Source organism: Fringilla coelebs (assembly GCF_963513975.1).
Source record: "Fringilla coelebs genome assembly, chromosome: 1".
In the NCBI taxonomy this organism is placed as follows: domain Eukaryota; kingdom Metazoa; phylum Chordata; class Aves; order Passeriformes; family Fringillidae; genus Fringilla; species Fringilla coelebs.
The window spans coordinates 1,764,618-1,785,670 of NC_140028.1; the positions used below are offsets into that span (position 1 = coordinate 1,764,618).

Sequence of the window (21,053 nt, forward strand, 5' to 3'; positions counted from 1 at the left end):
TTATGTGTGTTTCCATGGTCACAAAGCCCTATGGATCCTGGAGTGTGTGTCCCCATGGACCCAAATTCTAGTGGGTTCACATGTGTATGTTTCCATGGACCCAAATCCCAATGGATTCGTGTGTATCCTAATGGACCCAAATTCTACTGAGTTCACATCTGTCCCTATGGACCCAAATCCCAATGGATTCACATGTGTTTCCATGGTCCCAAAGCCCTGTGGATCCCTGAATCTATGTCCCCATGGACCCAAATCCCTATGGACTCGTGTGTATCCGAACGGACCCAAATTCTACTGAATTCACATGTGTTTCCATGGACCCAAACCCCTTGGAATTTATGCGTGTTTCCATGGTCACAAAGCCCTATGGATCCTGAAGTGTGTGTCCCCATGGACCCAAATTCCAATGGAGTCACACGTGTTTCCATGGACCCAAATCCCTATGGATCTGTGTCTTAATAGGCCTAAATCCCTATGGATTCCTGTGTGTCCCCATGGTGCCATGTCCCGATGGATCTGTGTGTGTATTCCCATGGTCCCAAAGCCCTATGGATCCCTGAATCTGTGTGCCTATGGACCCAAGTCCCTGTGTATCTGTGGTGTGTGTCCCCATGGACCCAAATCCCAATGGATTCACATGTGTCCCCATGGTGCCATGTCCCTGTGGATCTATGTGTGTATTCCCATGGTCCCAAAGCCCTATGGATCCCTGAATCTGTGTCCCTATGGATCCAAGTCCCTGTGTATCTGTGGTGTGTGTCCCCATGGACCCAAATCCCAATGGATTCAAATGTGTTTCCATGGACCCAAATGGATCTCTGTGTGTCCTAATGGGACCAAATCCCTATGGATTCCTGTGTGTCCCCATGGTGCCATGTCCCTATGGATCTGTATGTGTGTCCCCATGGATCCAAATACCAGTTGTATTTCTATCAACCCATGTCCCAGTGGATTCTTGTGTGTCCCCATGGACCCATGTCCCTATGGATCCATGTGTGTGCATGTCCCCATGGACCCAAATCCCAATGGATTCACATGTGTCCCCATGGTGCCATGTCCCTGTGGATCTGTGTGTGTATTCCCATGGGCCCAAATCCCTATGGATCCCTGAACGAGTGTTCCCAAGTCCCTGTGTATCGGGGGTGTGTGCCCCAATGGACCCAAACCCCAATGGATTCACGTGTGTTTCCATGGACCCAAATCCCTATGGACCCGTGTGTCCCCATGGCATGGCCCTGTGATCCTGCATCCCCATAGCTGTGTGTCCCCAGAGCCCTGTGTCCCCATGGCCCTGTGTCCCCACAACCTTGTACCCATTGTCCCTGTGTCCCTCTGCCTTGTGTCCATCCTGTGTGGCCCTGCCTGCCACAACACACCCCCAAGTGTCCCCACTGCTGCTGGGACAAGGATGACACACTGGATCTGGGACTACCAAGCCACCTCCTGGGGGACATCATCCACCCTGGGGACCTTGAGGTGGCAGCAGAGCTGGGAGGGGACACCAGGTCACAGCAGCAGGGTATAAATATTGGCTAAATAGATTTATTTTCATACAAAGAATACACAGGTCCCCTCTGCTGGGACACCCCGACCCCAGGGGACACCCCAAGATGTCCCCAGCCACCGTCGGGCTGGCCACCACCTCAGTTGGCTTTACTGGCAGGATCCGTCCCCATTCCCAGAGCTTGGTGACAACTCTGGGTCACCTTGGGGACATCCCTGTCCCCTCTGGGGCCACCTTGCTGCCTGTATTTACCAGGTGCCTACTCAGGTCACCCTGTCACAGGCTACTCTGCCTTGTGGGACAGCTCCAGACTTGGTCCTCTGCTCCCTTGGTCCCATGCTGGGACATCTCTGGACATTTTGGGGTCCCCCTTGTGCCCTAATACTGTGGCTGGTACAGACACTCCCTCCCCCCACGCCATATGTACACGCTGGATAAAAGAAGAAAATACAGGTATTTATAGCAGGGGAGCAAAATACCCCCCTAACCCCCCCAAAAGTGTCCCCTGTGTCCCCATCCTGGTGCCTCACCACCTGCCAGTCCTGACACCTGTGCCCAGGATGGAGGTGGCTGGTCCTGCCCCATCCTGGGCCAGCTGGGCCCCTGTGCCTCAGTTTCTCCATTGGTCATGGGGCTGCCATGGGATGGTGGGACATTGAGAACATTGGGTGAGGAAGAGCCACTGTGGCCACCTCATGGGGACAAGGATGTGGCCATGAGCCCCAGGGAACATGGGATGAAGCTGGAGGCACATGGGATTGAAGTCAGAGCGTCCCACCTCCCGCCTCACCCCTGTCACAGGCACAGCTACCCAAGGCCCCCTTTCATCCCCGAATTTGTCACGCTGCTGTCACCCAGCCCTGGGCATGGTGGGAGGTCCGGATGTGGCCACCCCACCTCCCTTTGTGGCAGGAGAGGAGGTGGCTGGGGGAGCTCCTCAGCTCGAGTCCCTCCAGCTCAGCTGCGTTTGGTGACCATCTGCCGGTCCCTCTTCTTCTTCTCCATCAACCTGGTGGGGAGCAGTGGGGTGGCCTTAGGGACCCTCCCCAAGAGGGACATCCCAAAGCCACAGGGAGGGGACAACTCACTTGCGGTTGCGGACTTCAGTGAGCTCCATGAGCCGCTCCTGGGCCGCCCGGAGCTCGTCCAGGCGCTGCTGGTAGCGGGAATCACAGCCGTTGGTGCGCTCGTAGCTGGAGACCTGGCTGGAGAGCTCGCTGGCACGGTCCCGGAGCTGCTGGATGGACGAGTAGAGGTTCTCCTCATCTTCCTCCTGCTCCAAAACAAGCATGTGAGGCTGGTGTGGTGGGCAGGACACCCCAAAGAGCTGGTTCCCCTTGTTCCAGGTTTCCCGCGCTGCCTGGGCCACCTGCCTTGGCATTGATGATTTCGATGTGGATGAGGAGGGAGGCGAGCTCCAGGTCCTCGGTGTAGCTGTTCTTCAACGGCACCGACCGATAGCCTGGACACATCACAACACAAGCTCAGCACCACAGCAGGGTCTGAGCCCCTCACCATAGCCAGGACCCCAAGGAGATAATGATGATGATTGCAGGGGTTTGCACTAGAAGAACTCTAGAGGTCCCTTTCAACCCAAACCCTGCTATGACTCCATGACTTCATGATGGGGGTCATGATGATAAGGATGACAATGTAGGGCAGTTGGACTCAATGACTTTTAGAGGTCCCTTCCAACCCAAAGCCTTCTATGATTCCATGATCTATGATGGAGATGATGAAGATGATGGTTGAAGGGGATTTGGACTGGATGACCTTTAAAAGCCCCTTCCTACCCAAACCCTTCTACAATTCCATGACTCAGTGATGGAGATCACGATGATGACAATTGCAGGAGGGCTGCACTAGAAGATCTTTGAAGGTCTCTTCCAAACCAAACTCTTCTATGACTCCATGACTTAATCATGGAGATCATGATGATGATAATGATGATTGCAGGGGGGTTGAACGAGATGACCTTTAAAGGCCCCTTCTGACCCAAACCCTTCTGCAATTCTATGACTATGATGGAGATGATGATGATGATGGAAAGACCATACCTGTTTTGAGGCCCTTGACAGGGAAGGTGGCTTGTGCCAAGAAGTTGGGATCACTGAACATGTCCTCCTCATACACCACGAACCGGAGGAAGGCAAACTCGGGGTTGTTGATATCAAAGACGAACTGCTTGAAGAGCCAGACGGGGTTGAAGCCATTGTCAGCTGTGGGAGAGAACACAAAACCCAGCCCCATCACCAACATGTCCTCTCAAAAGGATAGCAGAGGGCAGAGTCAGGGTTGTCCCTCAGGGTGGGGACATCACCCATGTGGTCTCTCACCTACGACATCCGTCTTATTCTTGCTATTGTCATACTCTGAGCCGCAAACCTCCACCTCCACAAAGGGGCACACAATGCTCCTCCCGTTCTTGGGCAGGTGCCGGGCACCAAGGATCTGTGGGAGAAAGGGGAGGAAGAAGAGGGTGAGGTCTGGCCACACTGGATGAAGAAGAACTCCCAAGAGTAACAAGCTCCGTGGAGCAAATACATAGCTGGAACAAGTAAAAACCACTCCTAGTTGACCCAAAAATAAGGAAGGAGCTCACATCTTGATGGTGACCACCTCAACGAGGTCTTGCTATTCTTGCACACTTGCCTGCAGCTGGACTGTGATGGGCTCCACAATCTTCAGGCTGTTCTTGTCGAAGGGGTCAAAGGTCTCGTCCCTCATGATGTCCGGCTGCAGGACGTAACCGCTGCGGCCACCGAGCATGAAGAGCGCCTGGTTCAGCTGCATTGGTTTGTCTGTGGCCATGGGGACAAAGGAGATCTCAATGTGGGGCTCCAGGACCTCCCTGAGGTCCTTGGTTAGAAGGTTCTACCCTGCAAACCCAACTAAGAGCCCCAGCTGTGGTTGGAGGAGGGATGCAGCTGAGTATTGCATTAATCACCCAAGGATTGCATGGAGATATCCCCATCAGGATGAGGACAAAGACTTGAGAGCATCCAAACCACCCTTGTCCCCACGAGGATAAGGACAAAGGTTGGAGAGATCTTTCAAACCACTCCCTCCATCCCCATCAGGATGAGACACAGGATGGAGAGCATCCAAACCACCTCCTGTGTCTCCATCAGGATGAGAACAAAGCTTGGAGAGATCATCCAAACCACCTCCTCTATCCCTATCAGGATGAGGACAAAGCTTGGAAAGATCATCCAAACCACCTCCTGTGTCTCCATCACAATGAGGAAAAGGTTGAAGAGCATCCAAACCACTCGTGCCCCCATGAGGATGGAGACGAAGGTTGGAGAGATCACTTAAACAACCTCCAACAAGACGACCCAGGGCAGAAACATTGGGAGTGGGAATTCTGAGACAACTTTTAGTGATGAGCCCAACAACAACCCCAGGAGCAGGATTTACCGGGTGTCTGGAAGTTGAGGGCCACGAGTTGGCTCCCACAGATCCACATGGGCAGTGGGTCGTAGTTGGAGGAGTCCAGGCGCTGTCCTTTGGGGTAGATGCGGCTCAGCTGGCGGCGGTTGTACTGCAGGAACTTCTTGCCCTTGCTGCGGTTGGCGTATTTCTCCGCCTTGGTCTCGGGGAAGGAGGACATGTCCCGGTAACACGCCTTGTCTGTGCCAATCTCTGCAAGCACCAAGTGGCCATCAGGGAAGGAATGAGACTTGGATAGTTCTACCCACCTCTTTCCATACTTTATCCCTTTATCCCACTTCTCCAGGACTTACTGTCCTCATCGAACGGCACCGGCCGGCAATACACGACCAGCTCTGAGAGCTCCAGGGCGATCTTCTTCCTCCGCTCCATGATCTTCCCCTCTTGCATCTGCACCAGGAAAAACAGGAGCTGCAAGTCTTCCCCCAGACTCTTCCTTTGGAGATATTAGGGACAATCTCCAAGAGAAAGGGACCATCCAGCCCCATCCTCTGCATCCCCTCACCCTGGCGTCGGCGTTCTGCGTGGCCTCCCGGATCTTGGCCACCCACTCGCTGAGTTCCTCCTGTGTGTCTGCGGCCACATCCAGCGACTGGGCTGCGTGGGACATCTGCTGGGAATGGATGGTGAAGACAAATGGTTTGGAGCTCCTCCCGTCTTTGGAGATAACTATAAGGACATCAGAGGGGGGCTTTACTCGAAGACATTCCCAACGGATGGCTCTGTGGAGCAAACGAAACCTCAGCGGTCCCGCTCCCGGGCCCCCAACCAGCTCCTCCTGGTACCCCACCATCCATCAGAATCCTTCTCCTGTGAGGATCCCATTTTTTTCAATGTGTGGCTTCAGCTTTCCATGCTGAAACACGCCCTTGGAATCAAGGGAAAATGTCCCCTGAATCATCTGGACATCCCAATTCCTCCAAATTCCCCCCAAATCCATAAGTAGGGACACTCACCAACATGGCAGGATGGGACATCAATGAAGCCCTTCAGGAAGTTCCCCAGGGGGCTGTTTTCTGATGACTGCAAGAGAGGAAGGAAGAGGTAAAATGGGGGAGGCCTGTGGGTTCCAGGCAGCCACCACCCGTCCCTCCGAGTTGGGCAAATCTGAGCAAAAGAAGGGAAAAAACATCCAGGAGCATCACCCCAAGAACTGGGTTGGAGTAGGACCACAAGCATCCCCCAGCCTCTGGATAAGGGTCTGGGCAGGTACAGGGCTGGGAGCATCCCCCAGATTCTGGATAAAGGTCTGGATGGAGCAGGACCAAGAGCATCCCTTGACTCTGTGGGACCAGGAGCATCACCCAGATTCTGGATAAGGGTCTGGGTTGGCACAAGGCTGGGTGCATCCTCCAGTTTCCAGGAAAGGATCTAAGCTGGAGTGTAGCCAAGATTATCACCCAGCCTCCAGACAGAGATGAGGGCTGGAACACAACTGGGAGCATCTTCCAACTTCTAATAAATTGTGTAAGTGGGAGTGGGGGAAAGAACCTCCCTCAGCCTCCAGATAAGAATCTGGACTACAGCAGGAGCATGAGCATCCCTCAGCCACAGGGTAAGGGTCAGGGCTGGAGAGGACCAGGAACATTCCTCAGCCACTGGATAAGGATCTGGGCTTGTACAAGGCTTGGAGCCTGCAGCTTCCAGAGAAGGGTCCAAGCTGGAGTGGGGCTGGGAGCATCCCACAGCCTCTGGATAAAGATATGGGCTGGAAAAGGACCAGGAGCATTTTCCAAGTCCCAGAAATAGGTCCAAGTCAGAGTAGGACCAGGAACATTCCCCAGACTCTGGATAAGGGTCTAGGCTGGAGCAGAACCATCAGCATCCCCCAGCCTGTGGATAAGGATCCAAGGTGGAGCAGGATCATGAGCATCTCCCAGCCTTGGGATAAGGGTCTGGATTTGATCAAGGCTCTTGGGAGCCTCCAGTGTCCTCGCTCCCAGGGTCCCAGAGAGGTGGCACTCACAGCCTCATCCTGCTCCTGCGCCTGGGTGCCGACGATCTCCTCCACGTAGTTGGCTGGGAACCAGAGCTGCTTCTTGCCCCCGTAGTCCCCCCGCCACCTGCAAGGGGTGAGAGGATCAAGGCAAGCGGAGAGATTTTGGGGAGTGGGGGACAGGGGTGTCCCTGCTGCATGCGGTGCCAGGGGGTGGTTGGAGAAAGGGTGGGGGGACAAAGAAGGAGGCTGAGTTAAAACCCGCTGTGGGAATACCCGGGGTGTCCCCTCCACCTCCCACCCACGGTGACACCCAAGTGACCGCCCTCACCAGCCACCGTCCTGCTTGTCCACGTTGTGGATGATGGCCTGCTTGCAGAATGACAGCTCGTCCTCCCGTTGTGCTTTGTAGTCATACAGAGCCTTCACCGTGCACTGGGGACACCAGGGACACGCGTGTCACCACCCAGAAGCTGACACCACACTCAGCCCAGGCCCTTGAGCCCCCATAGCGGAGTGTGGGGGATCCTGACCCCAAATCATGGCATCACAGAATGTTAAGGGGTTGGAATAGACCTTAAAGGTCATCACATTCCAACCCATCCCACCATAGGCAGAGATACCTTCCACTAGATGCTCCAAGCTGTCCAGCCTGGCCTTGGGCACTTCCAGGGATGGGGCATCCATGACTTCTCTATTCTGGTGTCTCACCACCCTCACAGTAAAAATTTTTTTCCAAATATCTAACCTGAATTTCCTCCCTTTTGTATCCATTACTCCTTGACCTATCTGCGGTTCCTGACAAAAAGTCTCTCTCCAGCTTCCTAATTGCTCATGGCAGTGGGATGGGTTAGAGGGGACAGGAGAGCTGGAGGTGCCTGTGGTCTTGCAAGATCACCACATTCAGAGCAGACCAGGTTCCTTTTTTGGGATCCCCAATGGTTTCTCCTGGTGCACTGAAGGGTTAATCCTCTGATATTACCACATTCCTTGGAAAAAAAACCTCTAGGTTAAGTTTTCCTGTGTGTGGTCTTACCTTGCTGCAAAGAGACCATTAAGGCAGCAGCAGTGCTGGACCATGGGATTGTAGGATCACGGGAAAGGAACCTTAGGGCTCCAGACCAGCCTCTTCCAGGGTCAACTCCAAAATATGTCCAGTCACAAAAACCCCCAAAGGTGGAGACTGAGTCAACTCCAAGAACAACCAAGTCCCAAAAACCTCTGAGGATGGAGACTGGACCACCTGGGAGCTGACCCTAGACCTGCTTTTTAAGGGTTTCCCAGTGCAAAGGGATTTCCTTGCTGTTGGGGCAAACTTCTGCCAGGTCCCTGCTCCAGGCTGGGGTCTTTCCAGCCCTGTCTCCCACCACAATGTGACAACGCTGTCACTGGAGCTTGGACTGTCCCCAAGTGATGGTGATGTTGGCTGGGTCCAGCTCCAGCATCACTTGAGGGTCAAAGATATGGAGCACAACTCAACCATTTCTCTGGTCAGAGATGCTGGGAGGTGTGGATCTGAGGAGGGACCACCCAAGAACTCCAGCACTTGAATTGCCATATCCCACCACCCACCACCTCCCCAGCACACCAGCTTGGCTCCTTACCCTGGCCATTGGCATCTTGTTGGCCTCTACGTAGAAATGAGGGGTCCGCACCTCATACAGGGCTCCATAGTCCAGTTCCTGCAAGGAGAAATACCTGAGGGGATCACCTGGCCGTGGGCAGGGCTATGAAGGCATGAGAGGAGGATGAGGGGGATGTAATATCCCCTTGCAACTTGTTGGAAAAGGGAATTATGGTGGCATTTTAATGCTGGGTGATGACAGTGGAACGAGCTTGGCCGGTTCTGGGTGGGCTCCAACCAAAATTCTGGAAGATGGTGGAGCTGAGGATGGGGCTTGGTTTCTTATGGCACAGAACCTCCACCATCCATAGTTGCTGGGAGAACTTACAGTGGTGCCCATCTTCTCCAGGGTCTCCTCATTGATGGGGTAGCGCAGCTTCATCTTGCGGTACAGCGGGTGCTTCTCATAGTAGCTGATGAGGTCCACGAGGCTCTCGAACTCGGCTGAGCTGCCCAGCATGAAGAGCCGTCCTTCCTGCTGGATGCGGCAGTGCTTGATCTTCCCCTCCGCCCTGGGGCCAGGAGAGATGGGAATGGGATGGGTGAGGGGTGGCCAAATCCTGGCTCCATGATGGGGATGGGCGGGAGATGATGCTTGGGGATGCCACCAAGGTGAACACCCCGAGGATGTCAGAGAGGGTTTCCCTTTCATGACACCATCATGTGTCCCACCGTGTCACCCACAGCAAACCCCTGCCACCTAGCTCGGGTCACAGCAGATATGTTATCACAAATCCTTAGCTTGGCCAAGCCCAAGTGGCCTTGTGGTGGCCACACTCACCGGAAGGAGATGGCATAGGAGTTGGGCTCGCTCCGCTTCCGCACCAGGAATGCTCCATCCCGCGGGACCCGCATCAGCATGTGCTCAGCTTGGAGACGCGTCAAACTGGCGTGGTACCACCTGCCCAGGGAGAACATGGAGATGGGGGGCTGGTATTGTCCTCTCTCTACACTCTGCTGGGGCTGGAGGAGGCTGGTGGACCCATGGGATTGAGGGGATGGGGATTGGAAGGATTCTCACTCTTTGCTCTCGTGGGCATTGGGCTGGGGGACGGGGTCGGTGAGGCGCATCTCGAACTCGTTGCAGCGCAGCGGCACCTCCCGGTAGTGGCAGATGAGGCTGTAGAGGCTATCAAAGACCAGGTTGTCTGTCAGGTAGAACTTGGTGGCCCCGGCCTCCTGCCTCGAGTGGATCCGGCAGTGCTGCACCCGGCTGGACCTCCTGCCGTGGGGGTGGGAGAAAGCCAAGTCAATCTCGGTCCACATCTCCACCATCCTACACTTTAGGGTCTATGAGCTGCACAAAAAAGGTGACATTTCCCCCAAAAAAGCCATTCCAGCCACCAAACCAGGCACTGACTGGAGGGTCACCCCGGGAGGGTGGGATTCTGCCTCCCTGCTGGAGCTCCTACCAGAAAGAGAGGGTGTAGTCACCCACGAAGGTCTCGCTCTCGCGCACCAGGAAGGTGCCGTCCTTGCCACCTGTCTCGGTGCAGTACTCGTGCAGCAGCTTCTCTGCAATCTGTCGCCCGTCACGGCCACCCCCAAGCTTGCCGTGGAACCACTTCTCCGTGAAGTGCAGCTCGTTGTTGTTGAACTCCTGCAAGTTCATCCCAAAGTGGGTGTTGTCACCCTGTCACCCTCCCCACGGAGTTGTCACCTCACCCTGTGGGTGCGTCCTGCCCCTCACGCACCTCCTTCTGCTCCACCTCCTCTTCATCCTCATTGAACTGGTAGCGGGATGTCTCCTCTGAGTAGTAAATCTTGTTGCTTGTCAGGACAAAATAATGAGGGCTCCAGGTCTAGGAAGGAGGAGGAGCATTGGTGAGGCGAGGAAGAAGATGACACAGAGGGATGGAGCTTTGGAATGGGGTTTTAATCCCCTTCTTCCCCTTCACAGCATAGCAGTGGTCTAGGAGAGCCCACCCCAAACCCCACTGTCTGACAGATCCCACTCAGCCCCCTGAAGGCCTCCCTTACGTGGTCAATGGGGTCTTCAAGGTAGAGAATTCCATTCTTGATGGAGTTGCTGATGTCGTTCTCTGAGTAACTGGCAGTGGAGACCTCCTCGTACAGGTTCCCTTCAACCAGTTTCTTGTGCTGGGGGACACCCAGGGAGAGGAGGTCAGTGGTGGCCATGGGTCCCACTGACCTCCCAACCCTCTGAATCAACCTCCCACTGGTGCCTTCCCACCATCCCTTGTTCCACTTGACCATCTCTTGGTGTAGGACTGAACAAAATCTATGTTCCTCCTGCAAAGAGGGGTTTTGAGGTTTTGCCTGCTCCACACCTTGATTAGGATTTTCTTCTTGAGCTGGGTGGGTGAGGGCAACTCATCGGCATTGATGTCCACTGGCTTGGTGAGGAGCATGTCCCCAAAAACCTTCTTGAAGTGGCAGGCCATGTTCCTCTGCTGGACAATGCTGCAGTGGTCTTCGATGGAGAGAATGATGGGGAACCTGGAGCAAGCAGGTGGGAATGGTGGCCTCAGATGAAGGTGAGGGAGAGGTTCCCAGAATTCAGCGATTGTTGGGGAAGCTGGGGCTTACTCAGAGGTGACGAAGGCGTGCTCCTTGATGGTGTGCAGCACATCCAGGAATTTGATCTTGGAGGTGAGCGTGTGGCCGTGGTAGATAATGGGGAGATCGTCAGGGCCATCCCAGCAATCCACTGAGAAGGAAAACACCTTGCTTAATTAATGTTTGCCTCCAACTACGTGCTGGGAGCCATTTCTTTGAGCACCCAAATGACAGGGAAAGATCCTCTGCCCTGGTGGCACGGGATGGGGGCAGGGAATGATCTGTTTGATGGGACATGAGGGGTTCCAACATCCCTATGAAGGACTGGTGGGACTCACACTCGATACAGCGGCAGCCCATCCGCAGGCACCGGGCATACGCCTCCAGGGAGGACTCACTGGAGAACTGGTCTCCTGTCAGGTACCTGGAGAGACAAGGATGATGGGATGCTCATGGATGTCCCTGAGGAACACCCACGCGAGGGAAAATTCCTTACGTGTTGTGGGATGAGGAGATCCAGTACTGGGACAAGGGGTGGTTCATCTCCTCAGGCACCACACGCTCGTACTTAGCATCCATCACCATGTTTTCCTTGGAGAAGAGGTATGTGAGGAACTAGGGGGGAAGAAGCAGAGAGATCAGAGCCTGATGGTGCTGGGGAGGTCCCTGTGGGAACACTGTGTGGGGCCACCCACCTCATCCAGCTGGAAGGAGGGATCCGATGCTTCGTTGGAACTCTCCTTGAGGTAGGAGCACATGTAGTCCCGCACCACGCCCACATCACTGGCCCAGGATTCCTGGGATACAAACATGGCTGTTGTTAGGGGGGGTACTGGGCTGGAGCATCCCATATGGGTTCCTTAGGCTGCAGAGTTCTCAGGGAAACCCCACCTTCTGGTCATGCAGCAGGAACTTCTGGAAGTCGTAGAGGGACACTTGGCACAGCTCAGGGCGGTCCACATTCCTGGGACAAGGAGCAGCCACCAGTGAGGAGCAAGAGAAGGAATTGGGATAGATCCCATGGCAGAGTTGAGGCCATCAGTGCCCATCTGCAGCTCAGCCTCCCCATGACCCCCATTCCCATCAGTCCCTCCACCCTGTGACTGGGAGAGGCCGGTACCAGCTGGAATGTGCAGCTTTTATTCCCAGAGAATACTGGGAGGAAGGCAGAGTACATGTCCCTACATCCCTGGCAGCCTCCCCATCTCCCATCCCTGCTCATCCCTTCTCCCATTCCTGCTCCTATCTTCGCTTCCATCCCAGCTCCCATCCCTTCTGCACCTATATTCCCATCCCATCTCCCATCCCTGCTCACCCCTTCTCCCATTCCTGCTCCTATCTTTCCTTCCATCCCAGCTCCCATCCCTTCTGCACCCATACTCCCATTCCTTCTCCCATCCCTGCTCCCATCCCCTCTCCTATCCCTGCTCCCATCCCCTCTCCCATCCCTGCTCCCATGCCCTCTCCTATCCCTTCTCCCATCCCCATTCCCATTCCCTGCTCTGCCCCACAGCCTGACTCTATTTCCCCCTCTATGGACCCAGCTCTTGGAATATTGATTGGGATGGGAGCTGAGATCTCACCGCAAGGGGAAGGAGAGCTCCAGCTGCTCAATGACCTGGAAGGCAGAGAAGGAGTCCAGGCTTAGCTGGAGTGAGACACATCCCACCAGGATGGGGACATCTGGGAGGCCAAACCATGGATCTTACCGACTTCTGGGCATCAAACATCAGGTTTTTGTAGAACTGGATGAAGTGGGAGAAAGTCATCTCATTCCTGGCTTCCACCTCCTGTGGGAGATGGGGCTGGATGAGAGTGGGGCCACTCAATTGGAACCAAGGACACCACAGTGGCCCCAGCCCATGTGGGGCAGGTTGAAGAGCATCTCCCTCATAGCTGGGGTGTCCAGAGGGTCCTTACCACGAGTTTATCCCGCAGGAATCTCATGTTGGGAACGCGGTAGTTGACCTGGGGCAGCATTGCCTTCAGGTCCTTCACTGTGATGCTGCCAGAGGGAAAATCAGAGTCAGGATACTGCCAGATCCCTGGATGAGTCTCAGCTCCCAACACAAGGGTCCCACCCCAAATCTTGGTGCCTGGTATGGGGATCCTCCCCTCCTGGCCTGTGGATCCCTGCAGTGGCACAGAACTCAGGGAAACTATGGATGTCTCCTTCTTGGGGGCGTTTCAAGGCCAGGTTGGATGGGGCTTGGAGCAACCTGGTCTAGTGGAAGGTGGAACCAGATGATTTTTGTTGTCCTTTCCAACCCAAATCATTCCACGATTCCATGTTTCTGAGATTAATTACGTGATGTCTGGCATGAGTGTGAGCAGAGGGACAAGGAGAGGAAGTGCATCCAAGAACCAACTGGGCACTCTTAAGACAGCATCCCCCTTGGAGGTGATGCCCATTCCCATTCCCATAATAATTTAAGTCCCAATTCCCTTGCTTTGGGAAGATAATTATGGGCTGCATTAATTGCCTGATCCCTCTGGCACTGGTGAAAGTGTGGCATTGGGGATGGATCCCAGTGGTCCTCTCAGTCACAAGGATGTGACCTGCACCCAATCTCCTATTTTTGGTGCCTTCAAGCATCCCAAAAACCCTGGTGCTCCCTTGCCCCACAGACCTCACCCCCAGCCTGGCTCAACCTCCAGATTTGGGATGCAACAGGGGGAATATGGCTCTGTCCAGCTGAACTCACTGTGCTGGTGGCTCACCTGCCTTCCCTGGCCCGGTCCATCCCATCAAACTGCTTCCGTAGCCACCTGGGAAGGAAAGGATGGACAGACAGTGCTCAATCCCAAAGAGGCCCAAGCCCAGGGCAGGTTTTCTTCCCAAAACAGGGACCAGGAAATGGCATCTGCTGGTCCTTCCTCACCTCTCGATCTGCAGTGGGGTCTGGGCTCTCTGGGTGTCAGCCACCAGCCAGTTGAGCCCTGTTATCCATAGGTTGATGTCCTCCTCGCAGAAAGCTGTTGGAGGAAGAGGAGGGCAACGAGGTTGGGATGGGGATGACGGGATGTTGGGAAGGGGGTGGGACCCCAAGGATGGACACAGGGAATGGGGAGGGACCCAACTCACCGGCAACGCTGAGCGTCCGCAGCCTGAAGTCCATCCCGTAGAGGATGATGAAGCACATGGTGAAGTCCAGCTTGCGAGCATCCTCGGGGTAACGCTCGAAATCCCGGGAATTCTTCCCCAGGCGGATCTCCTTGATCTCCCGAATGTCGACTGCGGGGAGAGAGGAATGTGAAACTGTCCCCTGCCACCACAGCCTCATGTGAGTGGTTCAGCAAAGTGGGAATTCCAGGAGAGCATGTGCCCTCTGGAGAACCCTGTTGCCAGGATGGGATACCCGCAGGAGTGTGTGATGGAATTATGGGTGCTGTGGCCACGTGTCTTTGAGGGTGACATGTCCCCAGTGTCCTCCAGTGATGTGTGATGGCACCATGGGTATGGCATGTCCATTTAGGGAACTGTGTTCCCAGGATGGGATGTCCCTGTGGCACTGCCCACTGGAGTGGGATGGCACCAGAGTGCCACGGCCTTGTGTCCTCCAGGGATCTGTGTCCCAGGATGTCCACAGGACAGAGTGTCCCAGGATGTCCCCTGGATGGGGTGTCACTGCAGTGCTGCTGCAGCTGAATGCACCACCATGGACGCCATGGCCAAGTGTCCTCCAGGGAATTGTGTCCCCAGGATGGGGTGTCTCCATGGCACTGCCCATTGCAGTGGGATGGCACCAGGATGACATAGCCATGTGTCCTCCAGGGATCAGTGTCCCAGGATGTCCCCAAGATGGGGTCCCTGCAGTGTTGCTACAGTTGTGTGAGAGGAGCAGGATGACACAGCCATGTGTCCTCCAGGGATCTGTGTCCGAGGATGTCCCCAGGATGAGGTCCCTGCAATGCTCCTGCAGCTGAGTGACAACATCACGGATGCCATGGAACAGTCTCATCCAGGGATCTGTGTCCCAAGGACAGGGTGTCCCTGCAACCCTGCCTCCATGTGCCTGATGGCCCCCATCCCTGTGTGTCCTCCAGGAACTCGTGTCCCCAGGACGTGGCATCCCGACAGTGCTGCCTACTCTTTTCCCAGCTTTGTGGCTGCCACGCATCCTCCAGGCTCATCCCACCCCATCCCAACCAGCAAATCTCCAGCCACCTTGTTCTCCCCAAACCAGACCCTGCACTGGGATAGGCTGAGCTCGTGTTTTCCTTGGAGAACTCTTCCCAAAAGTGGCAATTTGGAGCCCTGGCAGCCGGGACCGCAGGGCGTTGCTTTCCTGCTGCTCTGCTCCCTCATTATCCCGCTAAATAAAGCTCCAACAGCGGCGGCAGGGCCGGGTTTCCGGACCACGCTCTTCCTCACTGCTACTCCACCAAGGGACATTTCTTATTTTCCCAGTGGACACATCCCACTGGGAGCAAGAATAATAACATAATATTAGGAACAACACGCAAAATTGTTCTTGATCCTACAACCATCACCCCCCAGGCAGATTTGTCCTCTGGGAACGAGCCACCAACACCGGAAAGGGCTTTGTGTGACCCAGGGCGGCCAGACCACCTCGCCAGGGGTATTGTCCTGCCGAGGAAATGGGTCATTTCCCGGAGAATTTCCAGCCCGGCTGCGTTTCCGATGTGGTGGTGGGGAAGGCTGCAGACGTGCCTTGGTGGAAACCCTCGGCTAAATCCAAAGGGGGGATCCAAAGGGGAGAGAAAAGCTGAATGCAGGGAGGAATAAGGGATGGGGGAGGAATCGGGCTGATTAAGCAAGAAAAGAGGGGAAGAATAGTTTTTCTTGGCGGAAAAGCTCCGGAAAACAGTGGAGGCTTTATCCAGCCTTCTTTTGCTGGATGACCGCAAGCCAAATTTCACGGATCAGGGTGGGATTTTAGCACAAGTGACACAGAGGAGCTCTGCACCCCAGCACAAGTTTTGCTTTGGGACAAGACCTCAAGGAAATAAACTTGGTTGTCACTGCGTGGCTCCTGTGGCTCGGAGCAAAGTCTCTTCCATAAGAACAGGCAGATTTTAGGGGAAAAAAATGGGTTTATAGTTTAAAAAGCAGCCACTCGACCCCAAACCTGCCGACTCACAGGGTGCCAGGGAGTGGTGAGAAGCCAGTGACTACCATGGCTTTGCTATGGAGTGCAATGCTGCTATTCCTTGGATTTAACTCCTCCAGGATCTGGCCTTGCACCGAACTCTGGGAGCTGTTCCTAATTCCAGGAATGGTTTGTATCAGAAGGGACCTTAAAGATCATCTCATTCCAACCCCATCCATGGGTAGGGACACTTTCCACTAGACCAGGCTGCTCCAAGCCCTGGCCTTGGATAACTTCCAGGGATCCAGGAGGATCCACAGCTTCTCTGAGCAATCTGTGCCAGAGCCTCAGCACCCTCATAGGGAAGGATTTCTTCCCAATATCCCATGTAACCCTGCCCTCGGGCAGTGGGAAGCCATTTCCTGTGTCCTGTCACTCTATCCATTGTTCCAAGTCCCTCTCCAGCTTTCTTGGAGCCCCTTAAGGTGCTGGAAGGGGCTCTGAGGTCTCCCTGCATCTTTCCCTTCTCCAGGCTGGACATTCCCAGCTCTTCCAGCCTGGCTCCAGAGCAGAGGGATTTCAGCCCTTGGAGCATCTCCATGACTTTCTCTGGACTCACTCCAGCAGTTCCACATCCTTCTGCTCTTAGACCGCAGGGCTGGAGGCAGCTCTGCAGGTGGGGTCTCACCTGAGTGGGGCAGACGGGCAGAATTACCATTTTCCTGCTGTGGAATGAACTGAGGACATGGAGAATTTCTGGGCTGCCAGCAGCAGTTTTTCATTCACCAACGCCCCGAAATCCTTCTCCCCCAGGGCAAATAGCCCATTCCCATGGAAAACCAGGGGAAAAGGGAGCGGCGAGGGGCTGCACAATACACCCGAGCAGCAGCTTCCTGGAAACCACATCTGCAGCGGATTTGCCTCGATCCTGTCAGAACTCTGTCTCCAAACTCCTCCCCGCATTGTCTCCATTGTCCTGGGCGATTAAAACACTCTGGAAGTCTGTTCCAGCTGCGAAAATCCCTTTTCTTTTCTAATGCAAAGCGAGCAGCGTGGTGCAAAAAAAGATTTGGAATGGTGGGGAGATGATGGAGGAGCAGGTTCTGCCCAGTGGGATTTTAGAGATGCTGAGAGCCTGGGAGATTTTTTTTTCAGGCATTAGTGGGGAAGCAAAGGAGTTGGAGGGAATGGTTGTGCTGGGAAGTCCTGCTGGCCTGGGCACCACGGTCATCCCTTCTTGCAGGATGTGGCAGCTCAGACCCTCCTAGACAGGGGAAATTGGAAGACCGTGTCCTGCCGGGATCCTGTGGTGTGGTTTAAAACCTGGAATAAAATATTTCCTCCTTGTCCAACAGTGATAAATCCCAACTGGATTTTCTCCTCCCAAAAAAGCCATAATTCCAATTATTTGCCATTAACAAGGCTGGAGGTGTCATTAAACCACCTGTCAAAAATCCTCTTGGATTTTTCATGCTCCTTCAACCCCCCCCCCCATCCTTTAATTTCTTGTAAAGATCCTTTTTTGGGGGGCTGTTTTCCACCAGATTCCCTGCACTGGGAACAGGGGTCTGCTGAGGGCGACAAGCTGGAAGTCCTCCAGGATGAGGTTAATTTTGGAGGCCATGCTCCAGGCATTCCCAGGCATGGACACGATCCCAGGCATGGACACACGGACACGTGTCCAGAGGCTGCTTAACAAGGCGTGTAATTATCCTGGGGGTCCAGGGGAGAGCCAGGACCCGTGTCCTGGCCCTGACAGTCCCTAACAGAGATATCAGCACTTCCCACTAATCCCTCTCCAAGCAGGATGCTGGCTTGAAGGGGGGGATTTAAAATGGTCTGGACAGGCATGAGGTCTGGGAGATCCTGATACTTCCATAAAATCACAGAGAGTGGGAAGAGAGGGATGGACCAGGGGGTGAGGACATTCCAGCCCAGCACCAGGATGGGGATTTCTCTCACTCCAGACTAGGAAAAGTGAATGGTGGGACAGGATGGCAGGATTGGACATTTCCAGAAGGATTTTCATCCTTTTTTCATCCTTCTGAATGACCTTGGAGGATGTCTACTCACTCCCATGGGGGAGATTGGGCTGTTGTATGGGAAAAGACAGATCCTAAGGCTCCAGAGGGGAAACTGAGGCACAGCATCGGAGCAACCTGAGATCCTGACCCGGCAGCTCACAGTGCTTCCGGAAAAAACAAGGAGCGGGAAATGCATTATTCCATGACTGGATAACAGGTTCCTCTCCATGAAGACCTAAAATACCTCTCCAAAACTGGGTGCTCATCCTCCTATCACCTTCTGCTCCCACAGATCTGCTCCTGTATCCAGAAAGTCCAGACAAGCATGGATCCTGCTCATGCCTGTGCTCAGCTCTGAATGCCACCCTCCTTTTCCTGGCTCAAAGATGGAATTCCACCTTGGGATCAGCACCTCCAAGCAGGAGCTGAAGCTTCCAGGGGATTTTGCTGGATCTTACAGATAATCAGCAGTGGGTGGTGATTTTTAGGGGAGGTCACTGGTGATTTTGGAGGAGCCTCTCCAGGAAAAAGTACCTCCCAAACCTCTGGGGTGGGTTTTATGGTGAGGTGATATCCCAAAACTGATTTCCTTCTCTGCACAGGGATGTGGGATGAGGTGATGGTGTAGCTCCATGGCACCCCAATCTTCCTTCAACTGGATTTTTTAGCTCAATTAAAGCTTTGGGGTAATGAGCACCAAGACATGGAGCCCCAACAATTCCCACTGTTGGGAGAATATCCCAACAACCTCCTAGCCACCAGTGAATCCACATGGAAGGGTGATTTTTATGGATGCTCCAGTGGGGTTTTGGGGTTAAAAAAGCACCATGAGCAGGAACAGGGATGGTCATTCTTTTCCCTCCTTGGCAGGGAGGATATAAATCCCCGGGGATGAAACAGAAGCAGCTTGATCCCACAGAACAACTTCCAAAGTGGGATGAAGGAGGTGAGGGATGCTCGACCCAGCAGCTCCTGCTTTTATGGGAATCATCCTGGGCCAGACACCCTGACAAGGTAGGACATTCCACTGGGGTGAATATCCCACCGTGGTAAGACATTCCATAGGGGGTAACATCCCACCGTGGTAGGACATCCCCCTGTGGCCAGGAATTCCACATCCAGTCACCCCACCGTGGTAGAACACACCACCACGTCCAGGCATCCCACAAACAGTCACCCCAGCACTGTAGGACATCCCACCAAGACTAAGCACCCTATAACCAGTTACCACACCATGGAAGGACATCCCATCACAGCCAGGAGCCCCACAACCAGTTACTCCACCATGGAAGGACATCCCACCACAGCCAGGAGCCCCACAACCAGTTACCACACCATGGAAGGACATCCCACCACAGCCAGGAGCCCCACAACCAGTTACCCCACCACTGTAGGACACCCCAACACAGTCAGGCACCCCACAAACAGTCAGCCCATCATGGCTGAGAAAACCAGCACGCCCAAAAACCCCCCCAGCCAGTCACCCCACCACTGTAGCACACCCCAACAGACCCAAGTGCCATACAACTAATTATCCCACCACTGTAGGACATCCCACAAAACCCAGGCACCCCAACACATCCAGGCACCCCAACACATCCAAGCATCCCACAACCACTTACCCCACCGTGGCAGGACACACCAACACACCCAGAACACCCCCAGCCAGTCACCCCAATACAGCTCAGCATCCCACCAGCACATCCCCAGCTCCCCAACACCGCTGGCACTGATACTCGCCTGTCCCCTCAATCCTCCCAGTTCCCCCCAATCCTCCCTGTCCACTCAGTCCTCCCTGTTCCCCCCGATACTCCCTGTTCCCCCCGATACTCACTGTCCCCCTCCACCTTCTCGGGCGTCCGGCTCCAGATGATCTGGCGCGTCTCCAGCTTCACCTGGAAGGTCCTTCTCTCCGGCCTCTGCGACTTCTTCTGGTAGAACAAGGTGAGGACGGTGCCCATCTCCAGGCAGCGCAGGATCCTGCCCATGTCCCCCGGCTCCATCCTGGTGTCCTCCAAGAAGCCATTGACGCTGTTGAGCCTGGCCATGGACATCTTCACTGCTCGGCCATCGCCCGGCGGAGCCGCACAGCCGGGATTGTCTCATGCAGGAGAGGACGGAACCAAAGGGCCGAAAGCTTCCCCTGGGGATTTTCTGGGATCGCCCCGGGCGTGGGTTTCCTCTACGGACGAGCGGAGCACGGCCAGGACAGGCAGCCGGGATTGGCGACAGCGGGGAGGAAAAGGCCGGGCTGGAGGTACCGTGACCTTCGTGTCACCAAGGCGGGATCCGGCCCTGGCGCTGGCATCCAGCGGCGGTGGGAGAAGACAACGCCGGCCTCGCTTGCGGATGAGTTTTTGGATGGGGGGAGAAAAAAATCCAGCCCCACCAAAAAAAAAAAAAAAGAAAAAAAAAAAAGCCAAGTCACCCCAAAAGTGATGGTGGTGAGGTGGCAAAAATCCTCCTCCTCCCTCTCCCCGGCCTCCGGGCCAAGCGGGGCCGGGGTTGGGAATGGGGTGTCGGGAGGTGTTTGGGAAGGTTTGGGGAGCAGCGGGATGGCGGTGGGAAGGGATGCGGGATGCGGGGTTGGGGTGGTCGGTGGTGGGTGGGGAGGTGGGATGGGGGGGGGGAAGGGGAGGGGGTTCCCACCGCCCGCCCGCCCGCTCGCCGCCCCTTTTTTTTCCCTGCTGCTCCTTAATTTCGGGCTGATGAAATGGACGCCCGGAGGAAACTGCAATCACACATGGCCGGAAAGAGATCAGAAAGGAATTTAAAAAAAAAAAAAAAGATCTTGGAGAAAGGAAAATGAGAGCCGGGGGAGGGGGGGGGAAATGGTGTTTGTGTGGAAAAGATGGCTGAGGGTGACATCTAGAGGAATTCCAGATGGGAATCGCATTTGGGGGTGCGGGGTATCCCAGCACAGGGGGGCACCCTGGGA

At 54.8% G+C, this 21,053-nt stretch overlaps 1 protein-coding gene across 1 annotated transcript; it reads right to left on the reverse strand.

Annotated features, from left to right (window-relative positions):
- Window positions 1-1,532: 1,532 nt before the first annotated feature.
- On the reverse strand, window positions 1,533-20,724 carry LOC311159212 (1-phosphatidylinositol 4,5-bisphosphate phosphodiesterase gamma-1-like). Its single transcript, XM_084215158.1, has 32 exons — window positions 19,950-20,724; window positions 14,123-14,272; window positions 13,920-14,013; window positions 13,759-13,806; window positions 12,958-13,042; window positions 12,747-12,827; window positions 12,621-12,655; window positions 11,929-12,001; window positions 11,733-11,834; window positions 11,534-11,652; window positions 11,376-11,461; window positions 11,068-11,188; window positions 10,809-10,977; window positions 10,498-10,617; window positions 10,212-10,319; window positions 9,930-10,117; window positions 9,539-9,739; window positions 9,299-9,418; window positions 8,846-9,029; window positions 8,498-8,575; window positions 7,225-7,328; window positions 6,924-7,020; window positions 5,914-5,980; window positions 5,463-5,626; window positions 5,251-5,347; window positions 4,925-5,149; window positions 4,157-4,305; window positions 3,841-3,955; window positions 3,562-3,723; window positions 2,878-2,966; window positions 2,593-2,777; window positions 1,533-2,513 (listed from the first exon to the last, which is right to left on the reverse strand). The coding sequence occupies exons 1-32, from the start codon at window positions 20,167-20,169 to the stop codon at window positions 2,462-2,464; spliced, it is 3,888 nt and encodes a 1,295-aa protein (XP_084071284.1). The 5' UTR covers window positions 20,170-20,724; the 3' UTR covers window positions 1,533-2,461.
- Between the last annotated feature and the right edge of the window lie 329 nt (window positions 20,725-21,053).